The sequence below is a fragment of the Eucalyptus grandis genome, chromosome 10 (genome assembly GCF_016545825.1).
Source record: "Eucalyptus grandis isolate ANBG69807.140 chromosome 10, ASM1654582v1, whole genome shotgun sequence".
Lineage (NCBI taxonomy): Eukaryota > Viridiplantae > Streptophyta > Magnoliopsida > Myrtales > Myrtaceae > Eucalyptus > Eucalyptus grandis.
The window spans coordinates 30,812,187-30,824,385 of record NC_052621.1 but is presented as its reverse complement, the minus strand read 5'-3'; the positions used below and the strand labels follow the sequence as shown (position 1 = coordinate 30,824,385).

Below are 12,199 nucleotides of genomic sequence, written 5' to 3'. Positions count from 1 at the left end.
ACCGTCGGGTGTTGTGCATCGTCACATCGCATAGCGGATCGATCCGAGCTCTCGATGCATGGAAGGGGCCTGTCTGGATTGCAACTTGGGAGACTAACAACTTGGGTGATAATAACTACGTCAGATTCTTGTATAATCACTAGAAGATGCGTAGCTGTTGAACCAGAACCAGTTTCGCACGTCGCCCAGAAGCCATGTATTTGCAGACTCTTTCTAATCTTTCAACTTGGCGGTGATTCATGATGTCGGCTCCACCGAAGTCAAATCAATTATGGAACACACATGCGTCTGTCTGTGCATAGATTATTACAGGGAGTAGCTAGACACGGTGAAGTACTCATCTGGGCATGACTCATTTCGATATGACGCGCTTCGGCTTGTTTTCTGTCTGCTTTGAGATGGTCTAAATGAACTGCCTGAGCTCCTTCTTAATAGTGCCCGTTTCGAATCTGTTGTACCTTATTACCAAGAACGGCCAGGCAAGAGGGTATATGCTAATTGGAGAGCTATGAGCCGAAATGGAAGGTAATTCTCGGAACAGCGGACATCGGTTTGACTCTCTCTGTGTTTTCTGCAGCATGCGCCGTCCTCGTATCACTGCCATCGCTGCCAAACCGAATGCTCAAGAGACTGGATATCAGAGTTGAATTACTAAATCTCTTCGATCAATGGGATATTACAATGCATAGCCGTGAGCCTATGGATGATTATCGACTTTGCTGACAAAAGACTGCATCTAATTTTCGCGGAGATGCGCATGAGGGAAACTCATAATACGCTCCTTTAAATGTGTAATTTGTGATCACAACACGCGATTTTTGGGGGGCACTCGGAAAGAAAATCCCAAACAAAAAAACAAGAGAACGTACATATTTCCGTAAATCCTGAAAGTTATACAGGCTAGTGACATTTCGAGAGCGTGTACTCTCTCAACTTCTCAGCAGCTGTGAAATTCTGATAGACTTATCTTTCCGTCTTTATCAGTGTCTGCCTCCTCAAGTGATTCAACAGAACCTGTCAATCAAGTGTGCCGGAGAAAGAAACAAATCATCGGACAAATTGTGGGGACGACCTTATCTTAATTTAGACACAGAGCTCATCCCAGGCCCTTGACTGATTGCATAAAGTTTCACATTGCATTCCGATAAGTGCTATTTAAATTGAGCAAGTAATGAAAGAATTTCATTCGTGTGATGCATTCATTGGAGCAGGCCAAATGATTATTGGAGACCATGGAAAAAATGCTAGGAAGAAAACTCTCCCTAGGCCTAAAACTGAATGACAACAGCATTAGATTGAGGCTAAGAGTAAGGAAAAAGGACACCTGCCATTCTTAGGTCTTCAGGGGTAATATACCAGTCCCCATCGAGATCAAACTTCTAGAAAGCAGCCTGCGATCTCTGTAGCCACTTCTCCAAGTCGAGCTCCTCCAGTTGATGCACATTAGAGCGCCGGAGACAAACTCGTGGAAATCCACTAGCCCATCCACATTGCTGTCTATCTGTGTGAAAAGAGAGGAAACATGTGGTCAGAGCATTTCCAACGATTAGACAGCACAGGGCAAGTCACACGGACTTCTTTTGCTCAAATTCGCTGCTATAGAAACTATTCTGAAGAGACACGTTGGTGTAATTCTCCTGACGAGAGAACAGTACAGAATCAAGGTTCAAATTCAAATGGAAGAGCAAAAATGCTGAATTATGTAAAGAGACAAGCTTAGAGACTGCAGAATCTCCAATACCCGCAATTCCATCAACTTCCAAGGAAGATCTTTGGTGAGGGTCTGCAGAGAAACCATCTTTTCTAGTATTTTCGTTTCCTAACAGGAGAGGAAGTTGTAGGAGTGCGGAAGTGGCACGATAATGTTGTACATGTCTGAAATCGGAAAATCGACCGCTCTTATTTCTTTGAAACTAATGGAACCATCTTTATCAACATCAATAGCATCAAGCTAATCTATGAGATCAGGCAGTTTCTCTTTGTTGAGTGTGTCAGCCAAAGCCTACAAGTGGTGATTCAAAAGGTAAAGAGCGAGTCTATAAAAGAAACACAAATAAAATTAACAAGAGGTGCTCGGAAGGTCTCTCTAGCACGCACCAAAAGCTCCAAGAATTTGCAACTTACCCTCAAAGCAAATTATTTGAAACAACTGTACTGTGCGAATTGCCCGATGTTACGCAGAACAGATATGTCAACAGGTACTTCCAGTGCACTTCCTCCTCTAAGCCAAGAATGTGCTGAAAAATTGGCGACAGAGTATCCCTATTGTACCAAGAAACGCCATAAGATTACTTTTACCGTGAAGATAGACATGGTGCATTCATCCCAGCTTGCTTATTCAGTCGGTTTAATAGAAACCAGGACATACAAAGGACCAGAGCAGCAGTCAGTCTAGCCTGAGTATCCTTTGCCAGTAACTTTTGGATGAAATCTTTGGCAGCATCACTTATGTTCGGCTAAGGTAGGCATCGAAAATCAGGTTAGCATTGCAAGATCTGACGGAATTAATTAGCTGCATGAGGGAAAAAGAGAGAGGAAATCGCAAAGGAAATCTTATCTAAGGTGCAAGATCTCTCCCGCTTTTCCCTGTATTTGACATGTTCATGTGTCATAGGTACAAAAAAGGGCGACTTTAAGGCATCTCTCTGCTTAATCACTTGGTTTTTGCAGTGTGTAAACTGCATTTATGACATCGACATCCCGAATAATGTATATGCGTCCTTACCTTTACCCTCATTGCTCTCACGTGGCTTCTAAGGTACAGGTTTGCCAATGTTTTCCTCCCTTTCTCACAAGGATTGGCAATCTCGTGTCATGTTTTGTTTTGGTCGAGTCCTCAGGTGACTAAGCTACAAAACTAGTTGAAAATTTTTAAGTGCAAACCAATGCATCACTCCGTTCAACATTCACTCACTTCATTCCCTGGCTACATAGATTACGTTTACCATGCAAAATGCAATCACCTGCAATAATATATACTGTCATCAGTGGCGTCCTAGAAGGAACGCCTCCCGCTGAGTAGGACATTGGTTGTGATGCTGATACTCCACGCATCTGATCTGGGTCCTGATTGGCAATTTAACACCTCAGGAGCAATGTAGTTGAGACTGCCGTAATTGTTTAGGAACTTCTCTCCTGCAATCGATTGAAGGTATCACGAGATTGAAAAAATATACTGGTGAGTCCACCAGTGCCAGTGCCTCTTCACATTTAGCACAGCATACGCTGAACGTCATCTGAGGAAAAGCAAAAATAATCTTCAGCATTCAACTTCTAATTACCTGGTCTTATAAAATCCAAGCAGCCGAAACCTGTGGCTTCCAGAGGGGATTCCTCTTCCTTCAACTTGAACATAAAATTCTGCAAGCGACAAGGAACGATAAGAGAGCTACCCAATCAGCAGTACTTTGCATTTTGGACCAGGGACATACTCGTTAGACTCTACCTCGGGTTTCATGTCACGGTGTGCCAAGCCACGTGAATGAATCCAGCAATTTGGACAATCTATCGTGCAGCCACTGCTGCATCTTCGTCGGGGTGACAGCCATAATCCCTGCTCGTGGAAAACCACAAACCAGTCGTCGCAGACTTATTTAGTACTCTGAGTTATACATGCATGCGTTGCATGAGTTCTTGAGGCTCTTACTTAGCCAGTAGCTGATTGTGTAAATCGCCACCCTTGCATAACCTGAAAAGAACAGTTTTGAGATGACTCAATGTCATCATGCACTGATTGACAAAAAGATGATAAAAAGAAGATAAAAGAGTGGGAACGACTTAGTCCGTGACTACGTACACATAAGAATCATCTTCAAATGCATAATAAAATTGAATGACATTCTCAAAGCCCTGTCAAGGCTAGCATGATCCAGAGTTCTGCGTCCAGAAATCAAATCATACATTTGCAACGCTAACAACATTTTCCAGGACATAATCTTAGAAGAATCTCACGCAAATATCAGGAAACAGTACACCTTCAAAATTGAGCAGCGGAAATTATCTGCAGAAGGCCTCTCTGCCTGATGGAGGCCACCATAGAGGCACAGAAAGAGATATAACACAAAGGCCAGCGTTTGGATGCGCTTATGTACATGGCCCCTCATTTAACAAATAGCTTAAACTTGTAATTAGGAAATCCTTCGACAAAATATCCGGAAGACATTTATTTTATTGAACTGTGGTACGGTACGCCTGCAATCTAGTGACAATGACATGATTACTAAGAGCTAACTGTTTGCTATATGTATGTACACACATTCAGCCTTCGGACTTGTGCACAAGCTATTTCATGCAAAATTTGTTCATCTTGCCACGAGCGCAAACACATGATCATATGTACGCGTTCGCGACTCTAAGTGGAATGACTCCGAGAAAAACAGAGAGGGGCTGAGCAAGAGTGACCTTGTTCTTGTAAAGTCGCTTGGCGGCAACCTGCTGTCCGTTGGCCTTATCTTGGTGACGATAGTGAATCCAAATTGGCCGCGTCAGCTTCGGCGAAAGTCCTTGGCGTAACCACTATCCACGACCTTCTAACTCGCCCAGTTCGCATGACTACTTGCCGTTGCCATCGACTTCGGCCTTGCGGAAGAAAAGAAGACGAGAGTGTGGTGACCGGCGGCGGGTGGAGGCGGTGGAAAGAGGCATTTGCGTTGAACAAAGAAGACAACGCGGCAAACGCCCGACAGAAGGATCTACTGACGATTCGGTGCTTACGTTGAGGAATCAAGGAGCTCGCATCCGTCTAGGAAAGCAACGACAGGCCGCATGAGTTGTAATGACACGATGAGAGTCCACCACACGAATTGCTAAAGCACGAGATCTGTACATTACAAAAAAGTTCAGGGTGTCGAATCTTATGATGTGAATCAGTTTTAACGTGATTTATAAGATTGATACAAAGTATCTGGTGATGAATTATTAGTGAGTACTTGAAAAGAAAACCACGTCACATCAATTTACACATTAATTTCATTTACCTGAGGTCATGAGTTTTAAAATCCACGTGCCATGAGAGTTTAAAAAAAAATGTTTAATATCACGAAACACCATAAATTGGTATAGTGACAAAATTACTCAAAACTGATTTTTTAAATATTAAAAATTTTAAATTGATATATTTATGACAATTTAACTTCCATTAATTTTCGTTCAATTAAATTAATATTAGAAAAAATCAAACACCTATACACTTGTGACAAATGAAGTAGGAAATTCCAAACTAGCAAATCCGTCAACTGTCACATGTTATCCAACTTAACATTTAAAATGTAAAATTTAATGAAAACTAATAAGATTAAATTTATCGTAAATGTATCAGTTTGAAATTTTTGTGATCAAAAAATTAATTTCGAATAATTTTATCACAATTGTACTAGTTTAGAGTTTTTCGTGATATTAACCCTAACATAACTTTCCTTGCTTGGAAATTAATACCACATCGAAGAAAAATAAACAGGAGAAAAAGGAAAAGGACCAGGTCACACCAGAGACAGAATGGTGAGCTCTACAAACGATTTAGTTATAAAAGAGACATTTACGCTTAAACACTTTGGATAATATGGCGTGGAATAAAGAAAACATGAGCTTTAATCGGAGTTTAAGTACCGTTTCTCAAAACGGAGAATCAAATCTAATAGCTCTCTTCTTCAATGGCAGATTACAATGTACTACAACTAGAGTCCGACGGCGGCTTTCGCAAACGCGCGCCGGTTTTCGGGAAGGAGCAGAGCGTGATGGGAGGGAAACTTATGCGCTTGCATCGATGCGATACTCACGATCACAGCTTACAAATTGGTGGGGGAAGCAACAAGAAAATTCCCGACACTCTGAACGAGAGACTGTACATCTTCCTAAATTCACGCCTCTTCCTAAACTACATCTTACGTGAATTCCGGAAATTCGATGGGCTGGAGACCGTTTTTGAGCTCATACTGGCAGTTCTCAGCAGCCGGCGAAATTCTGATAGACTTATCCTCCCATCTTTGTCGATATCAGCCTCCTCAAGAAGTGGATCGATTGAACCTCTCAGGCCGGTGTGCTGCCAAAAAAGAAACATCTCAAGGGTTACGAATTATGCTAATGGCACTGTCTTGGATGAGATGGACCCAGAATCATTTCATGCCAAATTATTTCTGATAAGCCAGTTCGTAGTGACAAATCAAACACCCGGTGCTTAGTGGACAATTGCTATCTAACTTGCTAATACGAGAGGACTTTCAATTACGGATAGGCGGCCTTTACTGTAGTAGACTGAATAACATATTAAGATGAAGGCTTTCAAGAAGTTCCCCATGCTTGACCGCTCGAAACATGCATTCAATCCTTTGCTTCATCGGAATAGCTGGGCTCCATCCATATAAAGGCATTGATAATGATAATGACAATGATTTAGTAAAAGCGTTGACAAAACCATAAAAGAAAGTCTCTTCTCGCTGAGTTGGATTCCATAATCTATTATTGCGCCTAAATAAGCAAATATTTCATCTTCAAAAGTAAATTAATTGCCGGGAGGTGCAAGTGAGATTGTGGAACAGCAGCTAGGAGAGGAGTCTAAAGATTGGGCATGCAGCACAAAGGGAGAAAGAACACATACCATTCTTAGCTCTTCTGGAGTTATATACCCGTCTCCATCAAGATCAAATTTCTCAAAAGCAGACTGCGATCTTCGTAGCCACTTCTCAGAGTTGTGTTCCTCCAATTGATTCACATGTACAGTGGCAGCAACAAACTCGTGGAAATCTACTAGCCCATCTGTATTGCTATCAATCTGCATGAGGGAGATGGAAACATGCTTTAGACTAATCCAGACAAACAGAAAACGCAATGCAAGTCTTATGGACTAGGTATTGTCATATTTGCTCAAGGACAGAAAAATTTAGACAGAGAAAAATACCAATGAAATTCTCCTGATGAAGAATAGTAGTCTGCACATTTCTTTATTCAAAAATACAAAAAATTCTTAATGCAGGTTTAAACTAAAAGGGAGGAGGAAAGATGCAGAATTCTTAATTCCTTAAGAGGGACAATCAGAGTAAAAAACACAACTTCCAAGTAGATGAGTTTATGCTGATTCATCCAATGGATAGAGAAAGGCTTACAGCTTGAAGAATCTCCAACACACGGGGTTCCTTCAACTTCCAAGGAAGATCTTTAGCGAGGGCCTGCGGAAAAACCATCTTTCTCAGTTTGTCTATTCTGAACAGAGAAACAGACATACTTTGGTAAAAGTTGCATAATACTAGAGAGTTCCAAAATCAGAAACCCACCTGTCTCATTTCTTCAAGACTAATGGAACCATTTTTATCTACATCAATTGCATCAAACTGATCCTTGAGATCAGCCAGTTCCTCTTCATCTAGCGTGCTGGCCAGAGCCTGCAGGTGGAAATTTAAAAAGTTCCTTAAAAGAAAAGAGAGAAAATAAAGTAAAGATAGAAGAGGGGACAGGTCATTCTCCTGAAAAGTTTTATGAATGTGCAACTCACCCTCAAAGCAAATTGTTTGAAACGATTATACTTCACAAATTGCCTCATATTGTGCAGAACAGATATGTCAATTGGTATTTCTGACGCACTTCCCCCTTCTCTCACCCAAGGATGTGCTGAAACAGTAGAGACAGTGCAGATGAGGGAAACCCAATGAGAACACTTTTATAGGAACAAGAAAATGATAATCACCATAAGAGTTAGCTCAAGAAGAAATGGAGACATACAAAGGGCCTGAGCAGCAGTTAGTCTAGCCCGAGGATCCTTTACCAGTAGCTTCTTAACAAAATCTTTAGCACTATTGCTTATGCTTGGCCAAGGTCTGCGTCGAAAATCAGGTTTGCTCTTCAAAACCTGAAAAAAATTAAACAGCAGCATAAGTGACATCGCAAAAAATAAAATCATCAAGGAAAGTTTTGGCATCTAAGGTACAGGATCTCCCCACGTTTCCCTCCCTTATTGCTAGGATTGGAAATATTAAATGTTACATATTGATTGTGGGATCTTGGGCATCTGAACTAGTGTAAAATTATAGAAGTGCAAACTGATTACTTCACTCAACAGTCTCTCATTTTGTTGATTAAGGACCATTTGCTTTCACTTTATTTCAAGTGATGATTAATTATCGACTCTCCCACCAATATTTGTATGTTCTAAAAGATTTCAAGTGTTCTTCACTAGGAAAAAGTCAAATCGCATGGGCTGCATAACCCGCTGTTCCGAACTAGTAAAAGTCAAATTGCATGGGTCACGTAACCCACAAGATTTGAACAAAACAACTAGAAAGGGTAGAAATGAAGTCGCTCCAAATAGACAAACGCAATACCTCCTTAAATATACCATCTTCAGTCTTGTCCCAGAAGGGACGCCTCCCACATAGTAGAATGTATGTTATCACACCAATACTCCACACATCTGATTCTGGTCCTGATCTGCGTTTCAATACCTCAGGAGCAACATAATAGGCACTACCGACAATATCTGGAAACTTCTTTCCTGCAATCAATGAAAGAGCATTAATTTTCAGGCAATTTCTCATTCAGTTTATAAAAAAAAAAAAAAAATTACGGCATAGGTTTGCAAAAGCAAGTCAAAATCCTTTATAGCCCTATGAACAAAATAGGGAAAATGAAAGAAAACAAAGAGGATATGTCAATCTGATTATAAAAATTAAATGGCCCACTTTAGTATCTGCACTATCACATTTAGCACGGCAGCTACTGACAGTCCATAAGAGGAGGCAGGTGCTGAGGTGAAATACTTCCACTAATATTACTCAGGAGTCGGGACAGAGAAAGCCAAATGTCATCTAAGCAATACGCAAAATTATCTTCAGCCATAAAAATCTAATCACCTGGTTTTATGAAGTCCGACAAGCCAAAATCCGTGGCTTTCAAAGAGGAGTCATCTTTTTTTGACTTAAACAAAAAATTCTGCAGGCAACGAGAAACATAAGAGAGCTTCCGAAGCAGCATTACTCCACATTGTAACTCAACATGTCATGACTTCTACCTCTGGTTTCATATCACGGTGCACTAGACCATGTAAATGACACTGGGCAGCGACTTTGAGCATCTGCCGTACAACAACTGCCGCATCTTTCTCAGTGTACCGGCTGTCCTTCCTGCTCAAAGAAAACCATGAAGAAGTAGCACACTGATCAAGCATTTGCGAGCTACAAGAATCGCCGCTTCAGTCATTTAAGACAAAAATTCTTACTTGGACAATATCCGATCCAGTAATTCACCACCTTCACATAACCTGAAAAAGTAAAATCAAGATAACACAAAGTCATTATGCACAGATAGAAAATAAAAGCAGAAAAAAGCATTATTACTAGAATAATACTATTTACTGAGTTCTTGGGGGAAAGTAACATCTCGAGAAAGGATGGCATAACTTACTCCATAACTATGTACACGTACGAATCATCTTCAAAGGCATTATAAAATTGAACAACATTCTCATGCCCTGTCAAGGCTTGCAATATCTTGACCTCTCTCTTTACATCCTCAACAGCAATAGGAAGAACCATCTGCATTCAACATTTTGTTTGCAAGATTACCCAACCGTTTTAGGATAGATTTTTAAAGGAGTTTCATGCAAACATTATAAAAAAAATATATATATACCACCAACAATAGAAGATTATCTCCATGCGGAGACCTCTGCTTAATTGAACCACCATAAAGACACTAAACTACGACGAGAAGAAAAACAAAAAGTTCAAAGGAGCCACTTAGAAGATATTCTTGCTAGAAAAGGCATGGAGTTCAAAATGTATTCCCTTTCTAATTATCTGAATCCTGACGTGGAGACTTTGCACTACATTCTAAACAGTGTCTACTGATGTAACTGTTGGTCAATAGCACGTATCATAAATCTCTCCTCTATTATAGTTCAAGCAAAAGAATTATGTGCAAGCAAGGGGTTAAACCGAATTACCCAGATCAAGATACTGTATAAGACAAGAGATATTACATGGTTGGCAAAATAAGCATATTTGTATGTAATATAATTAAATATTAAAAAAATTTGGAAAATTCAACTTGCATAAGGTAGAAATTCAAGGAAGCCAATTTAATTGCCTATACCTACTGAAACCGATCTACTTTTTGCATAACAAGCTTCTCCGTTTCCCCTTCCCTTTCTTCTCTTTTTCCTTTCCGCTGAGCCCCACATGTCATGATTGAACCTATGGGTTGAATTTATAGTTCATGTGGACATAAAACATACAATTATTGAGGAACATGCAACAGCATGTGTCAAGCCATTCTCCCAAAGGGTAATGCTATAACAGCTCCACAAAATTGATTTTCAAAGCGACATGGCGAGCTGTAAGTTAGTATTTAAACAAGTGGATCATATTCCACACTCAACAAAAATCTGCACATCGCTTTGCAAAGCCATTCTTGCAAAACAATATACGTATCTCTAGCATTATTCTTCTTTTTGAATTAGCCAGGAAGATTAAAAAAAAAAAACAGACAAAAAAAAAAAAGTGCAAAAGGGGGGTACTTTTTGTGGTTCTCGTAGTCAGGCCAATGACAAATACTTGGAAAATTTCGCAGAAAATCCAGATTGCTTATCCTTAACAACTAAAAGATAAGGTAGCGGAGAACCTCGCAACCCAATTCACAGAGCTAACCACAGAAAAGCAACTAAGCAGACAAAGGCGAAACGCAGAACCCCCGGAATCTGACCTGATCCTGAACTGCAAAAGCTCTAAGCTAAAGCCCACCGAGTTCGACAAATTTCAACTCCTCTAATGCCGATCTCAAGCTTCCCCAGAATCCATCAAACAAGCCAAATTCGCAGGAATATTCCTACTAACGGAGAGAATTAATTGCAACAGTGTCCGCACCCTTTTGGACAACCGGATGCGTGCGCCGATTATCTCGCTTCAGATGGACTCATTCAATCGGAAAAGCTGAACCGCTAGAAACTATCCCTTCTCCAAAGATGAAAAAAGCTTCTTCTTTTGGAGTAATCTAGTCTATCAATTCTCCATCAGTGACATCATAAAATCCTTTCCTTTTTTTGATCCCCTTCTATACACAACTGAATTGAACACCAAATTTAGCCCCACAACAATCTCGCAACCTAAATTGATCTCCAGAACCAGCAATCGCGACTTGCAACAGAAGAGAAGAAGCCACCCAAAAAATACGAAAAACAGAAAGAAAAAAAGAAGAAGAAGAGTGAACCACCTTATTCTTCTCAATTCTCTTGACGGCGACTCGATCTCCATTGGCCTTGTCGGTGGCGACGTAAGTGTAACCGAACTGACCGTGCCCCAGCAGCTTCCCGATCGTGTACCGCCGGTCAAAGTCCTTGGCGTACCCGAAATCGGTGCGCTTCCCGCACGGGATCACCCCGCTCCCCTTCTTCTTCTTCCCGCCCTCGCCCCTGACCTTCTGCTTGTTCTTCTCATTGGCCCCGGCCGTCCCCCCGCCGCCCCCGCCTGCGGCCGCCCGATCTCGTGGCGTTTCTGGTTGGCGGCGGCGGCGGCGTTGCTGCTGGAGCCGCTGACCCTGGTGGTGGAGATGCAGAGCCCCATGGCGGAAGGCGGGAGCGGTCGAACCGGAGTAGTCAACCGAGGAGGCGGCGGCTGCTGCTGCTGCTGGCGTCGTTCCGGCGAGCGATGCCGCCGGCGACCATCTGAGCTTCGGTCGGGACGGTGGGAGCTGCGCGGACGCGTCGGTGTATAAATATGGGGAGACGGAGAGGGGACGGAGGAAGGAGGGAAGAAGGAGGAAGGAGGGGCAGGAGGAAGGTGGCGACTTGGCTATGGTGGTGGTCAAAGATGACTTCTCTTTTCTTTTTCCTTTTTTTTCTTCTTTTTTTTCTTCGTTGATTTTGACGGAGAAAGAAGAAGAGCAGGAGGAGGAGGAAGACGTAGGAGCATGGGAAAGCGAGTACGAGCAGGAGGAGGAGGAAGACGTAGGAGCATGGGAAAGCGAGTACGAAATACGGAATGCCGGGTGGAAAGTAGTAGTGCTGTTTTTTTACTCGCCCCCCACTTACCCGCGTAAAGTTAAAAAATTAAAAAAAAAAGATTTTATTTTGTGTGTTATTTATATTTTACTGTTTATTTATCTAGAATGGAATAGAATCGTGTCGAGGCGCGCTTCCGTATGTTATGAAATATCGTGTCCGATGGAGATTCGTTCGATTTCTTGAAGTAATGAAAATGTTGGGTGCCTGGTTCTCCGG

The 12,199-nt window shown here is 41.6% G+C and overlaps 1 protein-coding gene and 1 pseudogene across 1 annotated transcript; both read right to left on the bottom strand.

Moving 5' to 3' along the window:
* Positions 1-700: 700 nt before the first annotated feature.
* LOC104423976 lies at positions 701-4,103 on the bottom strand (annotated as a pseudogene).
* Positions 4,104-5,532: 1,429 nt separating this feature from the next.
* Positions 5,533-11,693, bottom strand: LOC104422757 (calcium-dependent protein kinase 18). The gene is given in 13 exon segments (XM_010035185.3): positions 5,533-6,037; positions 6,593-6,766; positions 7,098-7,160; positions 7,266-7,373; positions 7,484-7,599; positions 7,711-7,837; positions 8,310-8,479; positions 8,838-8,916; positions 8,996-9,107; positions 9,203-9,244; positions 9,388-9,518; positions 11,194-11,435; positions 11,438-11,693. Coding segments are annotated over 13 exon segments (1,635 nt in total). The 5' UTR covers positions 11,544-11,693; the 3' UTR covers positions 5,533-5,872.
* Between the last annotated feature and the right edge of the window lie 506 nt (positions 11,694-12,199).